Source organism: Saimiri boliviensis, chromosome 9, assembly GCF_048565385.1.
Source record: "Saimiri boliviensis isolate mSaiBol1 chromosome 9, mSaiBol1.pri, whole genome shotgun sequence".
NCBI classification, from domain to species: Eukaryota; Metazoa; Chordata; class Mammalia; order Primates; family Cebidae; genus Saimiri; species Saimiri boliviensis.
This window is the reverse complement of record NC_133457.1, coordinates 115,117,710-115,143,100: the sequence shown is the minus strand read 5'-3', so window position 1 is coordinate 115,143,100 and position 25,391 is coordinate 115,117,710. Positions and strand designations below refer to the sequence as shown.

The 25,391-nt window shown below is 47.3% G+C and overlaps 1 protein-coding gene across 2 annotated transcripts in view; it reads left to right on the top strand.

The window, feature by feature from the left end:
- Positions 1-25,391, top strand: part of ATP9A (ATPase phospholipid transporting 9A (putative)) — a 168,654-nt gene that overhangs the window by 82,408 nt on the left and 60,855 nt on the right. For both annotated transcript variants that reach the window (XM_039479637.2, XM_074406664.1), the window contains exons 10-13: positions 5,084-5,160; positions 6,916-7,076; positions 10,900-11,042; positions 12,917-13,029. In XM_039479637.2, the coding sequence (XP_039335571.1) occupies positions 5,084-5,160; positions 6,916-7,076; positions 10,900-11,042; positions 12,917-13,029 (494 nt within the window). The remainder of the gene's footprint in view (positions 1-5,083; positions 5,161-6,915; positions 7,077-10,899; positions 11,043-12,916; positions 13,030-25,391) is intronic.

Below are 25,391 nucleotides of genomic sequence, written 5' to 3'. Positions count from 1 at the left end.
AAGGTAGTCTGGATGTTACAGACCCCAGGTGCTCTAACCCAGTTCTTCTCAAACTTTTCGTGGAGAGGGACCAGTTTGTTGGGTTTTCACCCTGATGTGTGTAAGAGTGGTTTATGGTCTTGCCTCTGTGCATGAGTTACATGCAGCCACACTATGTGCACTTTGCCACAGCAGTTTTTTTTGAGACAGGATCTCACTGTGTCGCTCAGGCTGGAGTGCTGCGGCACGATCTCAGCTCACTACAACCTTTGCTTTCTGGATTCAAGCTATTCTCCTGCCTCAGCTTCCTAAGTTGCTGGGATTACAGGCATGTGCCACCACACCTGGCTAAGTTTTGTGTTTTTCATGGAGGCGGGATTTCACCATGTTGGCCAGGCTGGTCTCGAACTCCTGACCTCAAGTGATCCACCTGCCTCGGCCTCCCAAAGTCCTGGGATTAGAGGCATGAGTCACCGTGCCCGGCACACAACAGTTTGATAGTGCCTATATAGTCTCTACCCCATTAGATGAGACTGATCCTCTGATCACAGGCTCAGATGTTGCAGCAATATCTCATTGCTCTGAAAGTTTCCACACGCTGACTCTCCGGTTCAGGATTTATTTTGTTGTGCATGAGGAACAAAGGGGTCACAGAGTAGCCCTGACCCCCAGCAGCACCACACTGTTCCAGAGAGTCAGTTAGAACTCGGTGAAATGCCTGACCATGACCTCCTGGCCTTTTGGAGAAACCAGATGGGCACTGGCTGGGAGAATGGGAAGGGCTGTGTGGTTGCCTGGACTTCAGGCTGCGGAGGCTGGGAGTGAAGAGGAGCTTGAGAGCAAGGAGGGGCAGCAGAGGCGAAAGCAGGGGAAGGAGAGGATCAGAGGCCTGAGGATGGAGACGTTCGGGTCAACAGTTACAAATTGGGCAGGGGACTTAAAGGAGTGGAGAGTGGCGGATGGGGACCATGGTGAGCTGAGAACATATACCCCTAAGAGGTGGCTGTTCCTCAGCGCTCACTGCGTATAGCATGAGGAACGTGGACTCTGTCATCAGATCTTCCACTCTTCCAGAAAAAACCAGAGATCTCTTTTTTTGTTTTAATTTTTTTTTTTTTTTTTTTGAGACAGAGTCTCACTCTTGTCGCCCAGGCTGTAGTGCAGCGGTGTGATCTCGGTGCATTGCAACCTCCACTTCCCTGGTTCAGGTGATTCTCCTGCCTCAGCCTCCCAAGTAGCTGGGATTACAGGCGCACGCCACCACACCTGGCTAATTTTTGTATTTTTAGTAGAGACAGGGTTTCACCATGGTGGCCATGCTGGTCTCAAACTCCTCACCTCAGGCGATCCACCCATCTCGGCCTCCCAAAGTGCTCGGAGTACACGCGTGAGCCACCATGCCTGGCCCTATTATTACTATTTTGAATAGGTGAGCTCCTGTATTTAAAAGTGACCAGGTACTCAGAACCTTGAAAGCACAGTGCAGACCGAGCCGACGCACATCCGTGGCTGCCGGTGTGTGCGCCCTCTCCGGGTGGTGGGCTCGCTGGGGATGAGGCTGGGGTTTGGATCTTGTGGAGGCAGAGCCTGTGTCCTGAACACAAGAAAGCGTGGGATGGGAAAGGCCATTTTCAGCAGCGACTGATGGCGTCATGGTTGGCCAGCCCAGCTGTGGGGGACACTCCCTTTGGGGTCCCCTTGTTACTAGGGCCCTCTCTCACCCTGAGCTCTGGGATTGATGCTGAGCTGCATCTGTGTAGGAGTAGATGAAGCGGTCGTGTGCTCATGCCAAGCTCAGCCCGGGCTCGGCTCCCACTGTCCAGCCATCTGCTGTGGCGACAGGGGCTGGAAGGGAGGGGCTGCCTGAGTTCACAGGAGCCTGCCATCTGCCGAGAAGCCACCGTAACTCTCCCTGGCCTGCCATCTGCTGGGAGCCTCCCTGGAAGGAGAACATTGTTTTCCTGGCTGAGTGTGTTAGTCTTCACACTCACACACGAGGGTTGTCAGCGCCTCCTCCTAGGGCTCTTTGTCCAAGACGTGGTCCCAGCGCTGCATTTGGGGGTGGGCTCTTTACCGCAGATGCACTTCAGCCTCTTTGGATTTTTTTTCTCTCTTGGCAGTGGTGTTCTGAGAGTGAGGTGGGAAGAGAGGACATAGAGGGAGGTGTTTTCTTTTTCCAGCAGAGGCCAAATTGCTCGTATTCCTGGGATCTTCCCTGAGAGCTTGGCAGGGCTGGCTCCTTCGTGTTCCAAGTTTCTGTTCAGATGACGTGAACGGAGACAGTACAAACCGCACGCCCCGCCTCCGCTTCCCTTCCTGTCTGTTTCTCCGCCTGGCTTGACTTTCAGCCTAGCCCCGCTCACTCCCTCTGACGGCGTGTTTCTTGGTTTCCTTCTTTAGTCCCTATCTTTCCCGCCGTGTTGATTTTCTTGGCACATACTGAGAAGGGGAGACAGGTGAAATTTTGACAGATATTGCCAAATTTCTGTCCAAAATAGATCACGCCCATGTGCACGTCGGCCGCCAGTGTGTATGGCAGGATTTGCTTCCCCCACTTGGCTAACCCTGGTTGTTCTCAGTTTTTTGAATTTTGCCTATTTGGGATAAAAATGGTTTATTTTGCATTTTTTGATTATTTACTAGATCGAGCATTTTCTTGCTGTTCATTGGACATTTTTATTTCTTCAGTAAATTGTTGACTTTTGAAGGATTGATGCCTTTTCTTTCTTTCTTTCTTTTTTTTTTTTTTTTGAGACATAGTCTCGCTCTGTCCCCCAGGCTGGAGTGCAGTGGCGCTGTCTCAGCTCGTTGCAACCTCCGGCTCCCAGGTTCAAGTGATTCTTCTGCCTCAGCCTCCCAAGTAGCTGGAATTACACGTGTGCGCCACCAAGCCCAGATAATTTTTGTATTTTTGGTAGAGACGGGGTTTCACCATATTGGCCAGGCTGGTCTTGAGCTCCTGACCTTGTGATCTGCCTGCCTCGGCCTCCCAAAGTGCTGGGATTTCAGGCATGAGCCACCGAGCCTGGCCCAATGCCTTTTCTTATTGTGTCTGGGGGATAGAAAGGGTTGGGGAGCTCTCAGGAAAGAAGTGTCATTGGGACAGACATCCTCCAAACGGGCAAGTTAGGCTGAAAGGAATCAGGCTTAGCAGGAGCAATGTGCTCTAAAAAGAAGCCTCTGTTTCTGAGTTTCCATAATAGTTTATGAAGGTAGGAATGTTCCAGGCACCTCTGGAAGCCTCTATGGCCAGGGGCACAAAGGGCAAGCCACCTCTTTCCCCACTCTCCTTTCATTAGAAGCCTCTGTGCTCTGTAGACCAGCATTCACCACTACCAAGTTTCGTCTTCACTTTTTGATTAGGTAGCCGCTAGCTCATGTGGCTAGGGAGGATGAGGACTGTATTTAACTGAATTGAATTTAAACTTAAAGGCTTTTCAGTGTTTAGTGGTTGTTCTGTTGGTCAGTGTAGCCATGGGTCCTTGCTTTGGCCCTAATATAAAACCTCTGATGTTCTCATGGAATGGCTGTTGGGTTTAGAACAGGCATCAACAAACTACAGCCCTCGGGCCGCATGCGGCGCCCTGAGGCCATTTATCCGGCCCCCCACCGCACTTCGGGAAGGTATACCTCTTTCATTGGTGGTCAGTGAGAGGAGCACAGTTTGTGGCGGCTCTCCAACGGTCTGAGGGACAGTGAACTGGCCCCCTGTGTAAAAGGTTTGGGGACGCCTGGTATAGAACATGCTTTCTTGGCCGGGCGCCGTGGCTCAAGCCTGTAATCCCAGCACTTTGGGAGGCCGAGGCTGGTGGATCATGAGGTCAAGAGATCGAGACCATCCTGGTCAACATGGTGGAACTCCGTCTCTACTAAAAATACAAAAAATTAGCTGGGCATGGTGGCGCGTGCTGTAATCCCAGCTACTCAGGAGGCTGAGGCAGGAGAATTGCTTGAATCCAGGAGGCGGAGGTTGCGGTGAGCTGAGATCGTGCCATTGCACTCCAGCCTGGGTAACAAGAGCGAAACTCTGTCTCAAAAAAAAAAAAAAAGAACATGCTTTCTTGGGTGAGGGAGGTGGCTCATGCCTGTAATCCTAGCACTTTGGGAGGCCAAGGTGGGAGGATCACATGAACCCAAGAATTCAAGAGCAGTCTGGGCAACATAGTGATGCCTCATTTCTACAAAAAACACAAAAATTAGCCGAGCACAACGGTATGTGCCTGTGGTCCTAGCTATTCGGGGGGCTGAGATGGGAAGATTGCTTGAGCTCAGGCGCTGAGGCTGCAGTGAGTTATTGATATGATTGTGCCACTATACTCTAGCCTGGGCAACAGAGTGAGACACTTTCTCAAAAAAATAAATAAATAAATAAATAAATGAAAAATGAGGCTGGGCATGGTGGCTCATGCCTGTAATCCCAGCACTTTGGGAGACCAAGGTAGGTGGATCACTTGAAGTCAGGAGTTCAAGACCAGCCTGGCAACATGGTTAAACCCCATCTCTACTAAAAATACAGAAAATGAGGCTGCGTGCAATGTCTCATGCTTATAATCCCAGCACTTTGGGAGGCCAAGGCAGCTGGAGGTCAGGAGATCAGGTCAGGAGTTCAAGACCAGCCTGGCTAACGTGGTGAAATCTTGTCTTTACTAAAAATAAAAAAATTAGCTGGGCGTGGTGGCAGATGCCTGTAATCCCAGCTACTTGGGAGGCTGAGGCAGGAGAATTGCTTGAACCCAGGAGACAGAGGTTGCAGTGATCTAAGACTGTGCCGTTGCACTCCAGCATGGACAAAAGTGTAACTATGTCTAAAAAAAAAAAAAACCAAAACCAAAAATTAAATGTGCGTGGTGGTGCATGCCTGTAATTCCAGCTATTCTGGAGGCTGAGGCAAGAGAATCTTGTGAACCTGGGAGGCTTGCAGAGAGCCCAGGTTTGGCTGTTGCACTCCAGACTCCAGCCTGGGCAACAGAGCGAGACTTCGTCTCAAGAAAAGAAAAGAAAAGAAAAAAAAATAATCCAGTCTCTCAAGAGGCTCAGACTCTTCTGTTTGCAAGCCTGCCTGTCTCTATTAATATTTCTTTGGGTTTTGTTTTTTTCGTTTTAGGTACAGTTGTGGGTGTTGTTCTTTACACCGGCAGAGAACTCCGGAGTGTCATGAATACCTCAAATCCCCGAAGTAAGGTGTGTATGAGGTCATGGGTGCGTTGACCGTCTGTGTGCTGGTTGCTGCTGTGAGTGAGTGACCAGATATTAAAGTAGGAACACCTAAGAGTGCTGTTTGTACAGACATACTATCTTTTTATGCCTACGTGTATGTGTGAGTGTATACACATAAATATATATACATACGCATATAAAAGACAGTACATAAACATGTAGTCACGTGTTTATGGATATATGACATTTCTTATCCTCTTTTTTGAGACAGGGTCTCCCTCTGTCACCCACGCAGGAATACAGTGGCTCAATTTTGGCTCACTGCAACCTCTGCCTCCTGGGCTCAATCCTCCCACCTCCACCCCCCAAATAGCTGGGATTACAGGCCTGTACCACCAAGCCCGGCTGATTTTTGTATTTTTAATAGAGATGGGTTTTCAACATGTTGGCCAGGCTGGTCTCGAACTCCGGACCTCAAGTGATCCTCCCGCCTCAGCCTCCCAAAGTGCTGGGATTACAGGCGTGTGCACCATCATGGTACCGGCATTTTTTATGCTTTTAGGTTAAACTACGGAGCAGGTGCCGTTTGCGTGTCTTCTGTTTCGTCCTTGACACGCATCATTTCATCCTTATAACAGCCCTGTGAGTGCAGTGCTTTCTTTTATCCATGAGAAACGGCTTCGGGAAGCACCTTGCCCTGTCCAGGCTAAACAGTGAGGACGGGGCAGGCCCATGTGATTCAAACCATGACCCCCATCCCAGCCTACCCCTCCTCCAATTTTTAAGAGTCACAACATCACGCAATAATGTCTTTTGTCAATAATAGGAAGGAATGCTGTGTCTCCCACACTTCAGCTTTAGTCACGCCACCGTTACACGTCACAACCATCATTACAACTATAAAATCAATTGTTTAATGTTTCAACCTTATCCTGGGACATATTTCTGTGAAGTTATGGATATGATATGCTGGTTACTCTTTTAAAGTCTATACATGAAAGTAAATGTGTTATTATTAAAATAATAATGTCTGGGGTCGGGCGTGGTGACTCACGCCTGTAATCCCAGCACTTTGGGAGGCCAGGGCGGACAGATCACTTGAGGCCTGGAGTTCAAGACCAGCCTGGCCAACATGGCGAAACCCGTCTCTACTAAAAGTACAAAAATTAGCCAGTTGTGGTGGCGGGCGCCGTAATCCCAGCTAACTGGGAGGCTGAGGTAGGAGAATCACTTGAACCCAGGAGGTGGAGGTTGTAGTGAGCAAGGATCGCACTATGGCACTCCAGCCTGGGCAACAAAACGAGACTCTGTCTCAAAAAAATAAATAAAAAATAAAATAATGTCCATTAATGCAGCACCTAAAAATCAGGTGCCACCACTGTGGGGTCTGCCTCAGACTTTCAGGCACTACCTGAAAAGTAGTGGTGCTGGGTACGGTGTTAGGAGTTGAGGGTCTGAGTTATTTCACAAGGCCAAGGCCACTGTGTGGAGTGGTGGAGGCTGTGCCGTGCGCAACCCAGCCAGCACAGCCGTAACTCACTTAATGTATTTCCCAGTGTAAACGTTGTTTTGAATTTTCAGAATTCTTTGAGTTCCCTTGGTTGCCTGTTATGAACTCCAGCCCATGGAAGCATAGTGTTCTTAGACCACAGATCTGAGGATCGATGGAGCCCACCGTCTCCTTGGGGTAGAGGTGTCTGTGGGGGAGGGACCCCTTCTCCTGCAGGCTGTGAGTTGCACCAGCTAATCTCAAGCCCCGGTGTGTGCTTCGTCCCACAGATCGGCCTGTTCGACCTGGAAGTGAACTGCCTCACCAAGATCCTCTTTGGTGCCCTGGTGGTGGTCTCGCTGGTCATGGTTGCCCTTCAGCACTTTGCAGGCCGTTGGTACCTGCAGATCATCCGCTTCCTCCTCCTGTTTTCCAACATCATCCCCATTAGGTAAGCAGGTGACGAGCTCAAGTTTGGCTGCTGTGAAGTTTTCTTCTCTTACTCATTCAAAGATGATGGTTCTGTGGCTTTTATTATTATTATTTTTTTTATTACTATTTTTTGAGATGAAGTTTTGCTCTTACCGCCCAGGCTGGAGTGCAGTGGCACTATCTTGGCTCCCTGCAACCTCCACCTCCCAAGTTCAAGGGATTCTCCTGCCTCAGCCTCCCGAGTAGCTGGGACTACAAGTATGTGTCACCCCATCCGGCTAATTTTTGTATTTTTAGTAGAGATGGGGTTTCACCATGTTGGCCAGGCTGGTCTCAAACTCCTGACCTCAGGTGATCTGCCTGCCTTGGCCTTCCAAATTGCTGGGATTACAAGGTGTGAGCTACCATGCCTGGCCGGCTTTTAGAAGGAGCAAATCTCTTTGTAAAGTGGGGACCAAGAGCAATCAGAGTCAGGAGTGTGAGCCACACCGAGGCTATAGCAGTGGAAAATCATGTTCTTCCACAAGCCATCCTTTCGTGAGTCAGAGATCTTTCCTTGCCTTGACCAGTCTATGCTAGGGATGCCACTTAGAGCTCCTGTCATCAGTGAGCTCTGCAAAGTTGATAGTGGCTTTTGGGACTGCTGTGTTGAGAAGGATTCTGAGCCTGTGTCTGGGCTCAAAGGGAAATGGTGTTGTGATTGACAGCAGTATCTGTCATAGATGTGCATTGGAAGCTTGGTAGTACATGCCAATCATTTGCCTACCTGATTTGGAGGTTGAATAAATGTTATTTATTTATTGATCTGAGACGGAGTTTCACTCTTGTTGCCCAGGCTGGAGTGCAATGGCTCGATCTTGGCTCAGGGAAACCTCTGCCTCCTGGGTTCAAGCAATTCTCCTGCCTCAGCCTCCCGAGTGGCTGGGATTACAGGCGCCTGCCACCACTCCCGGCTAATTTTTGTATTTTTGGTAGATACCGGGTTTCTCCATGGTTGGTCAGGCTGGTCTTGAACTCCTGACCCCAGGTGATCTGCCCGCTTTGGCCTCCCAAAGTGCTAGGATTAACAGGAGTGAGCCACTACACTTGGCCTGTTTGTTTTTAAGATGGAGTCTTGCTTTGTTGCTCAAGCTGGAGTGCAGTGGTGCGATCTCAGCTCACTGCAGCCTCCACCTCCTGGGTTCAAGCAATTTTCCTGCCTCAGCCTCCCAAGTAGCTGGAATTACAGGCTTCCGCCACCACGCCTGGCTAATTTTTGTATTTTTAGTAGAGACAGGGTTTCACCATGTTGGCCAGGCTGGTCTGAAACTCCTGATCTCAATGATCCACCCACCTTGGCTTCCCAAAGTCCTGGGATTATAGGCGTGAATCACTGAGCATGGCCTGGCTTTTTAAAGTGATAGAAATAATAGAATTTCATAGTAGAAAAAAATGAAGACCCATATTAGCAAAGGAATAAAATAAAAATCACCTCTGCTCTCACTACCAACTGGTAATCATTGTTAATACTTTGGGATGTATTTTTTTCTAGAGGGCTTTTGATTTTAGAAAAATGGGATTCTGGTCCACAGAGAATCTGCCTTTCTAAAAACACTGGAGCAGTGTGTTTGAAGTAACTTTTCACATCACATATGTGTCCCATCACGTTTTAGATCTGCTCTGTGATAGAACTTTAGCAATTTACTTTTTCCCATATTCTATGTTTGTTTTCTACTTTTCTCCCATAATAATCAATAAATATTAAACTACGTATCTTTTTTCCTGAAACTTTCAGTGTTTATAATCTCTCTTTTAGGCCAGGTGCGATGGCTCATGCTTATAATCTCAGCACTTTGGGAGCCTGAGGTGGGCGGATCATCTGAGGTCAGGAGTTTGAGACCAGCCTGACCAACATGGAGAAACTCCATCTCTACGAAAAATACAAAACTAGCTGGGTGTGGTGGTGGGCGCCTGTAATCCCACCTACTCAGGAGACTGAGGCAGGAAAATCGCTTGAACCCGGGATGGGGAGGTTGCAGTGAGCCGAGATTGTGCCACTGCACTTCAGCCTGGGCAACAAAAGTGAAACTCCGTTTCAAACAAACAAACGAGCAAAATAATCTCTCTTATACTTGATCTATTATATTTTGTCTTGCTATTTTGCATATTTAGATCATCTTGGTGAGAATTTGTCTTTTTCTGGGGGCAGAGATTGTGGTTTTGGGTACAACAGTGTGACAGGGACCGGGGGATTGTGCCCTAGTCAGTGTGCTTTTGATGGTGGATTCAGAGGACCAGTAGGTCCACTTTACCGACTTTAATGCTAGCAAAACAAGTATTCACGTTGCGATCTGAGTGACGGGGTTACCTTCAAAGTTCTGTCTGTAACATGATTGAAAATTAGTGAAACGACTCTCCATATGGCCCAGGGCTAGCCAGTGAAATGGCAAGCAATTTGATTAGTTTATATGATGATGAATTAATTTGAAGACTTCTGTTTATTTTTTTTTTAATAAAATTAAATTTCAAAATGAATATAATACATACAATGGAATACACTTTAGCCTTAAAGAGGAAGGAAATTCAAATTGAGCATGGTGGCTCATGCCTGTAATCCCAGCACTTTGGGAGCCCATGGTGGGCGAATCATCTGAGTTGGGAGTTCAAGAGCAGCCTGACTAACATGGAGAAACTCTGTATCTACTAAAAATACAAAATTAGCCAGGCGTGGTGGTGTATGCCTGTAATCCCAGCTACTCAGGAAGCTGAGGCAGGAAAATCACTTGAACCTGGGAGGTGGAGGTTCCTGTGAGCCGAGATTGTGCCATTGCACTGCATCCTGGGCAACAAGAGCGAAACTGTCTCCAAAAAAAAAAAAAAAAAAAAAAAAAGGGAAGGAAATTCTAATACGTCTTATGATGTGGGTGAACCTTGAGAACGTTTTGCTAAGCAAAGTAAGCCTCCCAAAAGCTAGAAAAAGTGTATGATTTAACTCTTATGGAGTATCTAAGGTAGTTAAATTCCAGCCACATGTGGTGGCTAACACCTGTAATCCCAGCACTTTGGAAGGCTGAGGTGGGTGGATTGCTTGAGTCCAGGAGTTTGAGACCAGTCTGAGGTCTGGGTAACATGGCGAAACCTCATCTCTACTAAAAATACAAAAAATTAGCCAGGTGTGGTGGTGCATGCCTGTAATCCCAGCTACTCTAGAGGCTGAGGCACAATAATTGCTTGAACCCGGGAGGCGAAGGTTGTGGTAGCCAGCATAGCGTCTCTGCACTCCAGCCTGGGCATCAGAGTGAGATTTGTCTAAAAAAAAAAAAAGTCATCAGATTCAGAGAAACATAAGTAGAATGCTGGTTGCCAGGGGCTGCTGGGATTAGAGTTGATGGGGAATGGGGTGTTCTTGTTGGATGAGTGTGGCATTTCAGTTTGGGAGGATGAAAGAAGTCTGGAGATGGATGATGCTGATGGCTGATAGCAATGTGACTATGCCCTATACTATAGAATGGTAAATTTCCTGTCATGTACATTTTACCACAATTAGAAAAAACGAATGTAGCATCAAAAATATATTAGCTTCTGGGATCAGTAATTTTTCTAAAAGGTAAGATGGAGACAGCTACCCTTTCTGTATTTTAAGTGACTTCAGTGTATAACATGAGCTTCATGACAGTAATGGATTTGTTCAGTGTGTGACTTGTCACCATGTCGAATCTGTGGCTGCAGCTCTGGCAGCGTGCTTCTGTAGGGGGTGAGTCTGGATGCCGTGGCACAAATGTGTTTAGAGTCTGCATGTTTATAAAGGTAGGAGGAGCCTTACCTCTGTCCTGTTAACCTGTTTGCTCTGGTTTTGTGACTAGTTTGCGAGTGAATCTGGACATGGGCAAGATCGTGTACAGCTGGGTGATCCGAAGGGACTCGAAAGTCCCCGGGACTGTGGTTCGCTCCAGCACGATCCCCGAGCAGCTGGGCAGGATCTCGTACTTACTCACAGACAAGACAGGTGAGCTGCTTTCTGGGACCTGCATGGGATTCCTGGTGAGAGAAAGGGCCTCAGGGCTTTAGTTGAAACTCTTGAGCTCTCTCTCTGGACATATGAGAGGTGGGTGTTGCTGCTGTTTTAGACTCTTCATCCCTTGATGAAGATTGAATATTTGAAGATGACAATACAAGCAGCAAAGCCTTACAGAGGGTGAATTATGTGCAGAGTACAGTCCTGGGGAGTTTCTTTTTCTTTTCTTTTCTTTTTTATTTTGAGATGGAGTCTTATTCTTATTGCCCATGCTGGAGTGCATTGGTGCCATCTTGGCTCACTGCAACTTCTGCCTCCCAGGTTCAAGTGATTCTTCTGCCTCAGCCTCCCAAGTAGCTGGAATTAAAGGCATGCCCCACCACACCTAGCTAATGTTTGTGTTTTTAGTAGAGACGGGGTTTCGCCATGTTGGTCAGGCTGGTCTCCAACTCACGATCTCAGGTGATCTGCCCGCCTCGGCCTCCCAAAGTGCTGGGATTATAAACGTCAGCCACCACTCCTGGCCAGTCCTGGGGAGTTTCTGTGCAGTCACTCATTCAGTCCTCATCCGAACCTTGAGACTTAGATAGTGTTTCTGTCTCCCTTCTGCAGATGCGGAAATGTGACCCAGAGAGGGTAAGTGACTTGTCATGGGCACATAGTAGCCGAAGCAAACTTTAACTCAGGTAGTCAGGCTTCATCTCGGACCGTGCCCTGATACTGCTGTACAACTCAATGCTTGTCAAGGCATTAGGCCAGGCATCCCCAAACTACAGCCTGCGGGCCGCATGCGGCCCTCTGAGGCTATTTATCCGGCCCCCCGCCACACTTGAGGAAGGGGCATCTCTTTCACTGGTGGTTAGTGAGAGGAGCACAGTATGTGGTGGCTCTCCAACGGTCTGAGGGACAGTGAACTGGCCCCCTGTGTAAAAAGTTTGGGGACGCCTGCACTAGGCTATCGAAGTGGCGAAGAGCAAGGATTGGGGATGGGAAGATCTGGTTTAAGCCTCATCTCTACCATTTAATGTCCATGGGGTAGAAGAGAAGCCAATGCAGAGATCCTGGACAGCTCACCAAATCAGAGAAAAATGAGGTTTCTGGAAGGAGACCAACCAGGAAAGTTCTGGACAAGTCAGCATTGGGACCCTCTGGGTGGTCTCTGTAGGGCTCTGCCATTGGGGATATGTCTGTCTGCTCAAGGGTCAGAATGCTTCAAGATAGAATCTGATTGCTCTAGTGTATGTCATTTGTCAACTTCTCGGCCAATGGAATGGGCCAGGCCCCTGACTGACAGTCCTCTTGGGCCACCTTAGGGAATGGGCGTGGATGGGTAATTTCCCCTAGGAAACCCAGGATGCCATTTTCAAAAGGGGAAAGGTATTCTAGGCAGGAAACACACTGCAGTTGTTTATCCTAGCAGGGGACAGTACTGGCCGCAGCGTGTGACATACAGTAGACTCTCCAAAGGTGGTGGCTGTCATTACTGCTAAAAATAACAAACTGGCCAGGCGCGGTGGCTCAGGCCTGTAATCCCAGCACTTTGGGGAAGCTGAGCCGGGCGGATTATGAGATCAGGAGATTGAGACCATACTTGCCAACATGGTGAAACCCTGTCTCTACCAAAAATACAAAAATTATCTGGGCGTGGTGGCTTGTGCCTGTAATCCTAGCTACTCGGGAGGCTAAGGCAGGAGAATTGCTTGAACCTGGGAGTCACAGGTTGCAGAGAGCCAAGATCGCATCACTGCACTCCAGCCTGGCGACAGAGCTAGACTTTGTTTCAAAAGAAAATAAATACATAAAAAATATAATAATAACAAACATCCTGAGAGAAAGGCCAGCCACTCACTTGTCTCGTGTTTCAGGCACTCTGACCCAGAACGAGATGGTTTTCAAACGGCTTCATCTCGGAACGGTGGCCTACGGCCTCGACTCAATGGACGAAGTGCAAAGCCACATCTTCAGCATTTACACCCAGGTAAAGCCTTTTGTTTCTATACCTTTTTTTTACAGTTATATGGAGATATAATTCACAGTACCATACATTCATCCATTTCAAGAGTATCATTGGTTGTGTTTTTTTTAAGCATATTCAGATTTGAGCAACTATCGCTGCAATCGATTTTATGTTCACCCCAAAAGAAACCCTGTATGCTTCAGCAGTCTCTCCCCAAGTCTTCCCAATACCTCCTTATTTATTTGCTTTTTTAAGCGAAGTTTTGCTCTTGTTGCCCAGGCTGGAGTGCAATGGCACAATCTCAGCTCACTGCAACCTCCGCCTCCCAGGTTCAAGCGATTCTCCTGCCTCAGCCTCCCAAGTAGCGGGAATTACAGGCACCCACCACCACACCAGGCTGATTTTGTATTTTTAGTAGAGATGGGGTTTCTCCACATTGGTCAGGCTGGTCTCGAACTTCCAACCTCAGGTGATCTGCCCACCTTGGCATCCCAAAGTTCTGGGATTATAGGCATGAGCCACCGCACTCAGGCAGTACCTGCCTTCTAAACCCATGACCCCCATGCTTCCTTTACACTTGGAATAAAATTACAGTTGGGGTCCTTCCTCATCTTCCTCATCTTCAGGGCTAATCTGTTCTACTGTGGTGCCAATGGACCTTAGGGAAAACCTGTGAGAAAATTGTATGCCCAGTAAATAGTACCAGAAGGAGCCTGCTGGCTGATTATACTTCTAGTTATGCACGTGTTTATGTTTTCCTTCTCCCTGGCTATAAGCCAGAGCACCAATAATGAATGATCTTCTTGTGAAATAAACATGACATTATTGATTAATTTTAGTTTCTCATCTACATTCAACTCAGCAATCACTGGGAAGAAATCCGTTTATCAGAGATGACTTGCAATATATCTGTTCCTACCTTTATTTTTCTACCAAGTTTTTCAAAACCGGTCATTTTTCAGAAAAAGTAATACTGGCAAATATGCTAAGATTCCTAAAATGTTAGACCGGTGGGTCCCCATCTTGACTGTGCATCAGAACTGCTGGTGATGTTTCAAACAAAACAGAACCAAGTCAAGACAACATTTATTTGGCCTTGGTGCCCTGGAGATTCTGATTCATTAAGACTTAGGGCAGGGCCTGGCTCTGGGTTTTAAAAGGAAGACAACTAAAAAAAAAAAATAGTAAAATAAAAAATAAAAGGAAGACAAACACACCCCTTGCTAATTCTGAGGCCCATCCAAGGCCGAACCAGACCACAGTAGACCAGCTCCATTTAAGCACTGGTCTGGAGATGGCAAGAGGAGAAGGAGGTTATGTGTTGCTTAAATTTGTCGAAATGGGGACCATTTCCATAGTCAGAAGACCAGTAAGTAATATGAATGAAGTGGCCAGGTGTAGTGGCTCACGCCTTTAATCCCAGCACTTTGGGAGGCAGAGGCAGATGGATCACAAGGTCAGGAGTTTGAGATCAGCCTGGCCAACATGGCGAAACCCCGTCTCTACTAAAGAATACAAAAAATTGGCCGGGTGTGGTGGCAGGCACCTGTAATCCCAACTAGTGGGAGGATAAGGCAGGAGAATCGCTTGAACCCAGGAGGTGGAGGTTGCGGTGAGCTGAGATCACGCCATTGCACAGAGGAAGACTCTATCTCAAAAAAAAAAAAAAAAAAAAAAGAATGAAATATATCTGTATACAGGTTAAAGACAGAATCCCTGAATACTTCTTATATAGTCATAATTGACATTTAATTTTCTGGAACATCTGCCAGTGGGCTGGATTTCTAGCCTGTCTCCTGAAAATGGCAGAGCAGGGGACATCATGACTGTGGGAGTACGTGCTAAGTTAGAACAGCTGACTTGACACAGTTCATGTCACCAGCTACCAGTGACAAAACCCTTGCTGCTCTCCCAAGGCTCCGTGGGAAGGCATGATAGCTGTCCTCCAAATGGATCTATGAACCTTTTTCAAAGATGTACTTTAGTACTATCTATTTATTTGTTTTTGAGACGGAGTCTCGCTCTATCGCCTAGGCTGGGAGTGCAGTGGCTCACTGCAAACTCCACCTCCCGGGTTCAAGCAATTCTCCTGCCTCAGCCTCCTGAGTAGCTGGGATTACAGGCATGTACCACCACACCCAGATAATTTTTGTATTTTTAGTAGAGATGGAGTTTCACCACCTTGGCCAGCATATCTTGATTCCTTGACCTCATGGTCTGCCTGCCTCAGCCTCCCAAAGTGCTGGATTACAGATGTGAGCCACCGGGCCTGGCCTACTTTAGCACTGTTGAGAAATCACAGCTGGGCACACAGTGGTTCATGCCTATAATCCCAGCACTTTGGGAGGCTGAAGTGAGTGGATCACGAGGTCAGGAGTTTGAGATCAGCCTGACCAAGATGGTGAAACCCATCTCTATTAAAAATACAAAAATTAGGCCGGGCGCGGTGGCTCAAGCCTGTAATCCCAGCACTTTGGGAGGCCGAGGCGGGTGGATCATGAGGTCAAGAGATCGAGACCATCCTGGTCAACAAGGTGAAACCCCGTCTCTACTAAAAATACAAAAAAGTAGCTGGGCATGTGGCATATGCCTGTAATCCAAGTTACTCAGGAGGCTGAGGCAGTAGAATTGCCTGAACCCAGGAGGCGGAGGTTGCGGTGAGCCGAGATCGCGCCATTGCACTCCAGCCTGGGTAACAAGAGCGAAACTCCGTCTCAAAAAAAAAAAAAAAAAAAAAAAAAAAATTAGCTGGGCATGGTGTGGTGGGCGCCTGTAGTCCCAGCTACTCAGGAGGCCGAGGCAAGAGAATTGCTTGAACGCGGGAAGCAGAGGTTGCAGTGAGTCGAGATCATGCCACTGCAGTCTAGCATGGGTTACAGAGCAAGACTCCATCTCAAAAAAAAAAAAAGAAAGAAAGAAATCACAAGGAGCTTCCCTGGACAGGGAGGATGAGCTGCACAGCCCCTGTGTCCTCTCTGTCTCTCTGACTGTCTTCTTTAGCATGGTAATTTGGCGTTGGCGTCTCTGGGGCTCGGTGCTGGACCCTGTTATGTGGCTCCCTGGGTGGACCCTCTCCCTGCTTCCATCGCCCCGTGGATGCTGGTGGCTCTGTCTCCATCTCCATCTCTAGGCCTGACCTGGAGCTTTGGATTATAACGTAGCCAAATGTTTGGCCTTGCTGCGTGTGGCCCATAAGGATGCTGTACCCAGGACCTGTCCTGACTTTCTTCCCTCACCCCTCAAACCTGTTCTCTCCCAGTGCTCCTCGTCTCAGTGCACGCCACGGCCTCCATCCCGGTGGCTCCCATCACCCCCGATGACAGCCTCTGCCCTCCCCCCGTGCCTGCCCCCACCGGATCACTGGATCACCCCTTCACCCCCGATGACAGCCTCTGCCCTCCCCCCGTGCCTGCCCCCACCGGATCACTGGATCACCCCTTCACCCCCGATGACAGCCTCTGCCCTCCCCCCGTGCCTGCCCCCACCCGATCACTGGATCACCCCTTCACCGCCGATGACAGCCTCTGCCCTCCCCCCGTGCCTGCCCCCACCCGATCACTGGATCACCCCTTCACCCCCGATGACAGCCTCTGCCCTCCCCCCGTGCCTGCCCCCACCCGATCACTGGATCACCCCTTCACCCCCGATGACAGCCTCTGCCCTCCCCCCGTGCCTGCCCCCACCCGATCACTGGATCACCCCTTCACCCCCGATGACAGCCTCTGCCCTCCCCCCGTGCCTGCCCCCACCCGATCACTGGATCACCCCTTCACCCCTGATGACAGCCTCTGCCCTCCCCCCGTGCCTGCCCCCACCCGATCACTGGATCACCCCTTCAGCCTTTTGGTTTCTTTCTTTCTTTTCTTTCCTTCCTTCCTTTTCTTCATTTTCTTTTTCTTTTTTTAAGTAACAGAGTGTTACTCTGTCTCCCATGTTGGAGTGCAGGGGTGCACTCACAACTCACTGCAACCTCAAACTTCTGGGCTCAAGCAATCTTCCCATCTCAGCCTCCCAGGTAGCTGGGACTAGAAGTGTGTGTTGAGTATGCACCACCACGCCTGGCTAATTTTGCATATTTATTTATTTTTATTTGTTTATTCATTTTTTTGAGACAGTCTTGCTCTGTCACCCAGGCTGGAGTGCAGTGGCACAATCTCAGCTCACTACAACCTCCGCCTACTGGATTCAAGCCATTCTCCCGCCTCAGCTTCCCCAGGAGCTGGGATTACAGGTGTCTGCCACCACGTCTGGCTAATATTTTTTTGTATTTTGAGTAGAGCTGGGGTTTCACCATGTTGACCAGGCTGGTCTTGAACTCCTGACCTCGTGATCCACCCGCCTCGGCCTCCCAAAGTGTTGAGATTATAGGCGTGAGCCACCTCACCCAGCCTCATTTTAATTTTTTTTGGTCTCACTGTGTTGCCCAGGCTGGTCTTGAACTCCTGGGCTCAAGTGACCCTTTCACCTCCCAAAGGCTTCCCAAAGTGTTGGGATTACAGGCATGAGCCCCCCTGCCTGGCCACCTTTGGCCTTTTGTCTTCATCCCTTCTCGCTCAGCTGAGGCGACCCCCTCCCTCGTCTGTCTCTCGTGACCACCTGCACAGCAGCTTCCCGGCTTCCCTTCTTGTCCTCCTCTCGGAAGCATCGGAGCCTCTCGGAACCATCAGCTCCGAGGCGGGGTCTGAGACTTCCAGTGGAATCTAGGCTTGGTCTTCATTCCCTTCCCTTCCCAAGGTTAAGCCTTTCAGGCAGGGTGAGCTACCTCATTTCTGTGTCTTAAATTAGACCCCTCCCTCGGAGTCACCAACTTCAAGTGCCCACCAGGCTCCCTCTCGAGGGAGCTCACATACTGGATTGTCATGCATATCAGCACCCAGCTAGATGTCTGTGTAGCTCCCAGCCCCCTCTTAGCCGTGGCTGACTGTTGATGATTATATTAGACAGCTTCATAGGTGGCGGTGTGTACGTCCGGTGGGAGTCACACCCATGCCGTATTGCTGGTATTTTTAAGAGCTCCTGGTGTTTACGGAAGCTGTCCCATCTTAGGATATTTGTGTATTTTAGCTTTTATGGTTCATTTTTGGCTTAGCACAGATAACATTCTTTGTAAAGTGTTAAAAGGCAGGAAACCACACTTCTTACCATGAACCCCACCTCATACTCCTTCCTTAGGGGAAGCTCATAAATTGATTTGCCCATCCTGGCCTGGAGTCTCACATAACTGTATGTTGTGAGGTTAGGTCTTCGCGAGGCTGGGGTGAGCTCAGAATTACAGTACAGACCCACCCACGGGAGGCTGTGTGCAGCTTTCTCTCATGATGTCTAAAAATCCTGCCAGAGGCACAGGAACGTGTGTGATGGGACATATGAAAGCATTTGCATGCTTTTTTAAAAAGAATTTTATTGAGGGATGATTTACATACCTGAACATTCAGCTATGTTCCATATACGGTTGGTGACTTCTGGTGAATATACAGTTGTGCCACCATCACAACTGTCTAATCTTAGAATATGCCACCACCCAAAGAGATTCCCCTGCGTCTATTGCAGTTACCCCTCCCCCCTTTAGAGCTTTGTAAGGGGTTCTTGTAGCAGTGGTTCTTTCTTCCTTTTTTTTTTTTCTTAAGATACAGTCTCACTCTGTCACGCAGGCTGGAGTGTAGTGGCGTGATCTTGACTCACTGCAAGCTCTGCCTCTTGGGTTCAAGCGATTCTCCTACCTCAGTCTTCCTATAGCTGGGAGTACACGTGCGTGCCACCACACCCAGCTAATTTTGTATTTTTAGTAGAGACTGGGTTCTGTCATATTGGCCTGGCTGGTTTCGAACTCCTTACTTTGGGTGATCTGCCCGCCTTGGCTTCCCAAAGTACTGGGATTATAGGCATGAGTCACTGCACCTGGCCCGGTGTTTCTTCAGGTACGGCCTTTGGAACCCCTGGGCCAGATCACTTGGGCCAGAGTCAGAAGCTCAAGGAGTTGTGCCCAGACCTGCAGTTGTTTTTTTGTTTGTTTGTTTGTTTGTTTGAGATGGAATCTTGCTCCGTTGCCAGGCTGGAGTGCAGTGGTGTGATGTCAGATCACTGCAAACTCTGCCTCCTGGGTTTAAGCGATTCTTCTGCCTCAGTCTCCTGAGTAGCTGGGACTATAGGTGCGCACCACCATGCCTGACTGATTTTTATGTTTTTAGTAGAGACGGGGTTTCACCGTATTGGCTAGGCTGGTCTCAAACTCCTAACCTTGTGATCCGGCCTCCCAAAGTGCTGGGATTGCAGGCGTGAGTCACCGTGCCTGGCCAGACCTGCAGTTTTAACAGGTGAAGCAGGTGGTTCCAGAGTACAGTAGGGTTGGGGAACAGCTGCTGTGAAGCTGACGTTCTCCCCTATTCTGAGTGTGAGTATCTAAACCTATGGACTCCAAGGCAGAGCTGACCCACTGGGGTGCAGGAAGTACCTTTACATTTCATTTTCATCTTGAGAATTAATGCAAAATAAAAATCTTACAAATAGTATTGAGGTTGACGCAGGGCCCTCACTCCATCTATCAGACAGTTACCTGTCAGGTCCGGTCCTTGAGGTGTGCTGTGGAAGGGGCTGGAATTCCATAGTTGTTTACTTTTCCTGTGTTGAAATGTGGGCTGCAGTTTATGAGTGTCCAGGTGACTTGTTCTAAGGATGTTATTGAACTGAACTGGCCTTGTAAAGAGAGCAGGCGGTTTAAAAGATTCCTGCAGGAAAGCTTCAGATTATTAATACAAGGCCAAGTAAACAGTAAGAAAATGGCCAACACATTAGGAGAGAAAACCGTAACCAGCTAAGGACTTGTGATGATTTTTCCCCTGGATTGTTCATTTACTGATACCTTTTTTTTTTTTTTTTTGGATGGAGTCTCACCGTTGCCCCAGGCTGGAGTGCTGTGGTGCAATCTCTGCTCACCACAAACTCCGCCTCCTGGTTCAAGAGATTCTCCTGCCTCAGCCTCCCAAGTACCTGGGATTACAGACGTATGCCAACACACCCAGATAATATTTTTGTATTTTTGGTAGAGACAGGGTTTCGCTATATAGGCCAGGCTGGCCTTGAACTCCTAACTTCAGGTGATCCACCTGACTCGGCCTTCCAAAGTGCTGGGATTACAGGCGTGAGCCACCGTGCCCGGCCATTTATTGGTACTTTGAAGGGAAAAATTGCGATACAATTTAAAAACTTTAAAATTTCTTTTTTAAGTATATGATTCTGTAGTTTTTGATATGTTCACCACACTGTGCAACCATTGGTACTGTCTAATTTTATAACTTTTTTATCACCCCTAAAAAGAAAGCCCACATCCCTTGACCTCCCAAGGCCCCTGGTCTATCCCTCCAAGCTCCGGGCAGCTGCCAGTCTACTTTCTGTTTCTGGCTTTGCTTCTTCTGGACATTGCCTGTAAGTAGAATCAAACAATATGTGGCATTTTGTGTCTGGTCCCTCTGCTGTTTAGTGTAGTGTTTTCAGGGTTCTTCTTGGTTGTAGCACGCATATGTACTTTATTCCTCTTTATAGCTGAATAACAGGTGTGATGGTTTGAAATTTAAGTTTAGGCTGGGCATGGTGGCTCACACCTGTAATCCCAGCACTTTGGGAGACTGAGGCGGTGGATCACCTGAGGTCAGGAGTTCGAGGCCAGCTTGGCTTATATAGTGAAACACTGTCTCTACCAAAAATACAAAAATATATAGTGATCAGCCTGACCAACATGGTGAAACTGCATCTCTAATAAAAATAAAAAAAAAATTAGCCGGGCGTGATGGCATATGCCTGTAATCCCAGTTACTCAGGAGGGTGAGAGGCAGGAGAATAGCTGGAACTCGGGAGGCAGAGATTGCAGTGAGCTCAGGTCATGCCACTGCACTCCAGCCTGGATGACAGAGCAAGACTCCATAAAAAAAATAAATAAATAAAATAAATAAATTCAAGTCTATAATTGTGAGGGCTCCTTACCCTGAGCATATGTTATTTTGAGATATTAGCTAATTGTGTGAGAAATGCTGTTTTTCTTATCTTTTCTTTTTTTGAGACAGCATCTTACTCTCTTACCCAGGCTACAGTGCAGTGGTGTGATCACAGCTCACTGTAGCCTTGACCTCCCAGGCTCAGGTGATCCTCCCACCTCAGCCCCCTAAGTAGCCGATCACAGGCATGTGTCACCAAACCTGGCTAATTTTTGTATTTTTGTGGAGATGGGGTTTTACCATTTGCCCAGGCTGGTCTCGAACTCCTGACCTCGGGTGATCCACCCATCTCAGCCTCCCGGTGTGCTGGGATTACAGGCGTCAGCCACTGCGCCCAGCCTGTATATTTAAAAAAATCTTGGTGGGCACAGTGGCTGACGCCTGTAATCCCAGCACACCGGGAGGCTGAGATGGGTGGATCACCCGAGGTCAGGAGTTCGAGATCAGCCTGGTCAAATGGTGAAACCCCGTTTCTACTAAAAATACAAAAATATTAGCTGGGTATGGCGGCGGCACTTGTAATCCCAACTACTCAGGAGGCTGAGACAGAAGAATCACTTGAACTCAGGAGGTGAGGGTTGCAGTGAGCTGAGATTGCGCCACTGCACTCCAACCTGGGCGACGAGAGTGAAACTCTCTTAAAAAAAAAAAACAACAAAAAAAAACCAGCAACTCTATTGGTTGTTCTGAGAAGGCTCCGTGGTTAAGAACCACTGCCAGAATAACACTGCTTAACTTCCTTTGTTTCACTCATGTCAAGGACTGGGCTTATTTTTTTATTTTTGTGTTTTTGACTGGGCTCATTTTTAATGGTTTCATAACACAACCTGGACTAGAATGAGACAAGTGAGGAAGCCACGTAGCAAACGTAACCAGGTGCCAACAAAATAATTAAAGCAAGTCATATTTTGGTGATTTTTAAATTTTTTTTTTGAGACAGTCTTGCTCTGGCACCCAGGGTGGAGTATAATGGCGTGATCTCGGCTCACTGCAACCTCTATCTCCCGGGTTCAAGCAATTCTCCTGCTTCAGCCTCCCGAGTAGTTGGGATTACAGGTGCCTGCCATCATGCTTGGCTAGTTTTTGTATTTTTACTAATGACGGGGATTCATTATGTTGGCCTGGCTGGTTTTGAGCTCCTCACCTCAGGTGATCCACCATCTTGGCCTCCCAAAGTGTGGGGATTACAGGCGTGAGCCACCATACCCAGCATGGTCCAGTATTTTAAAAACTCCAGGGCAAAAAAATTCATGAAGAACAAAATACTGAAATCTTAAATGAAGGCAAGATTCGACTTTGCACTAGTACAGTTCAGCTGTGCTAACGTACCCTAGTCCTAGCCCTGGGTTTATAGTTTCAATGGCTTTCTGCCAGCCTTCTTGTTATTGCGGTATTGGGGCTGGATTATTCTTTGTCATGGGAGGCTGTCCTGTGCCTTGTAGGATGTTTAGCAGCACGCTGCAGATTCCTGTAGCACCACTGTCCCCTCACGGTTGTGATGACCAACTGTGTCTACAGACATGAGCAGATAAGGGCAAAATCATCCAAGTTGAGAACAATGGTGGTATATGAGTACATTGAGATTTATTGACTTTGTCTTGCATCATGAACTCCAGCCTATATTACAAAAAAGAGTAATACAAAAATGAACGTTGAGTTACCAGGAATGCCAGTTTTCTTTCTAAATACAGTTTAAACTTCACCACATATGGGCATACATCATATTAATGGATATTAAGAATGGGCTGCAGTTGATTGAAATGCTGCTCTTAAACGGTAAACTCTGGATTTTCTCAGTCACTTAATCAGTCTGTAGCTCAGCTGATTCATTTACAGGTGGTAGCCCTGACCCTGTCTCTGTGATGGTGGACCTTTGAGGTGAATGAGTCATCAGCTCGGAGCTTTCTTGGGGCAGCAGGTTAGGTTTATCATAACAGAAATTCATTCTCTTTAATAGTGTATTTCCGTCTAGGCACGGTGGCTCACACCTGTAACCCTAGCACTTTAGGAAGTCGAGGTGGGAGGTTGGCTTGAGCCTAGGAGTTAGAAAACAGCCTGGGAAATAGAGGGAGACTTTATCTCTACCCCTGCCCTGCCAAAAAAAAAAAAAAAAAAAAAGAAAAAGCTGGGCATGATGGTGCACGCACGCCTGGTGGTCCCGGTATTCAGGAGGCTGAGGTGGGAGGATTACTTGAGCCCAGAAGGTCGAGGTTGCAGTGAGCTGTGATCATGCCACTTAGTCCAGCTTGGGCAACAGAGTGAAAAAAAAAAAAAAAAAAAAATTTCAGTCAACTGCAACCCATTCTTAATATCCATTAAGATTATGAATACCCATATGTGGTGAAGTTTTAACTGCATTTAGAAAGAAAATTGGCATTTCTGGTGTTCAGCATTTCATTTTTATATTACTGTTTTCTATAATACAGGCTGGAGGTCTTGTCGGGAAATGGCCCTAGTCGTGGATTATTAATGGAAAATGGAAGCCTGCTTTCCCTACTTTGGTGTCTCATTTATTGGCTGGAATGCTATAATGACTCGGGGGCTTTATATGACTTGAGACACCCACCCAGAGGCCCAAGTCAGGGCCCTTTGTATTTGGAGACCTTAATTCCTCTCCCAGTAGTGACTTGTGCTTGGCTATGAAGTCACTTCTGACCTTGTGCGGAGCTGTTCCTCCCTCCCTCCGTAAGGGGACCGGTGGTTTTTCCCCAGGGCAAAAAGAGTCATAACCTGCCTCTGTGGATGCCACATCTGTTTTTGTTTTCCCCTGGTATTTTTTAAGTAAGAAGAAATGCGTGTAGGTTAAAGGGCCGATGGGGAGGAGGTTAGAGATAAACACTGTACAATGTGAAACTCTTCCATATGGGGAATGTGAGGTTGTTTGAAGACGAGACCTAAGACAGGCATCATCCAAACAGCCCCTGGTCAGTCTCAGTGCCTTAAGGATATATGCACATGACCGTTTGGTGTGCAGATGAGACTTTATTTAACAATTCAAAGAGGCGGTTTCAGCACCAATGATTATTTCCTCTCCTTCCTGGAACATCTTAGTAGGAAAGGGGGAAAGTGTTAATTTAAGAGAGAAATAAACATATGTGGGTGGAGGCCTTGAACCTGTGGCCTGTGATGTTGGTCAGGCTATCATAGTTGTCCTCCAGTTCATTCATTGTCAGATGGTCCCAGATCTAAAAGTGAGGCCTTTGTGAACGTCTGACCATTGGTGGTTCTCTTTTTGCCTTGCTTGGGAGTTGTTTCAACTGGAATACGAGGTCCTGTAGCTCTGTATTATCCCGTGTTTGAAATATTAGTGGAAGTATGTGACTTTTGTAGACATGAAATCAGATGGCTTTACAAAATCCAGAAGTTCATGAAGGATGCCCTCAGTACGGCTTTTCATTCAAACCCATTGTTACTGAAACTTGCCAAGCACAGCAATTACTTTGTCAAAGGTCTTGTTATTGCACCTAATGTTAAATAACGATTTGGTCCAGGTGCTGAGGAATGTGGACAGAAATGAAGACACGTGTTCGTGGCTAGAACGTAAATTATAGACTTGAAAAAAGAAAAACGTTCTCGAGTTAGTCTCTCCAATAGAGAACCTTTCTGTAAATCTTTTCTTTATAATTTTAGAGTTAAATTCTTTATAATTAAAAGCACTTGGAAAATAATGGTTCATTTAAACCGGAGTTCTGATTCATTACTCTAATTATTGTTACCATGCAGTGCCCTTTGGCCTGGAAGTGAAACTCGTGTGCTCTTGACACCAGAGGTTAACAGAGCAGGAAGCCAGAGCACCGTGTCCCCGCATGACCAGAATAATTTAGTAATTGTCTAATTACCTGAGGAGTCTAATGCCGCTACTAAAAATAGTATTAAAAAATTAAATGAAAGTCATTTTCTTGTTTCTTGTAACCCATCTGTTCTCTGTTTTGGGCAATCGGGTGTCATGGGTGTAAAGTGTGGCTCATTTTAAAGGATCAGATCACTTCTCTTCTGTTTGGTAAATATGTTTTTAATGGAATGTAGAATCCGGTAACTCCATACACATTTCTAGCCTCCATGATTCAGTTAGCTGTGGATGCAGTAAGAATGTTGTAGGTGACCCTTTGTCCAAATCTGTGATTTAAAATCTGAAACTGATGTTGGTTGATTTCATAGTTGTTTCCTCTTGAAAATGAAAAAAAAAATTCATGTCCCTTGAGGACTCCTCCTCACCACCTTGGCAGTATTAAGTTATTAATTTGTTTAATTGTTCAGCAAATATCTGTTGCATACCAGACACTGCCCTGGGTACTAAGAATACAGTGATGAATAACCCATCAGTTGAGCCCTCTGTTTCTGTGGTCTAATGAGAGGGACCCGTCAGGTCAATAGGACAGTTTAGACAATGAAGAG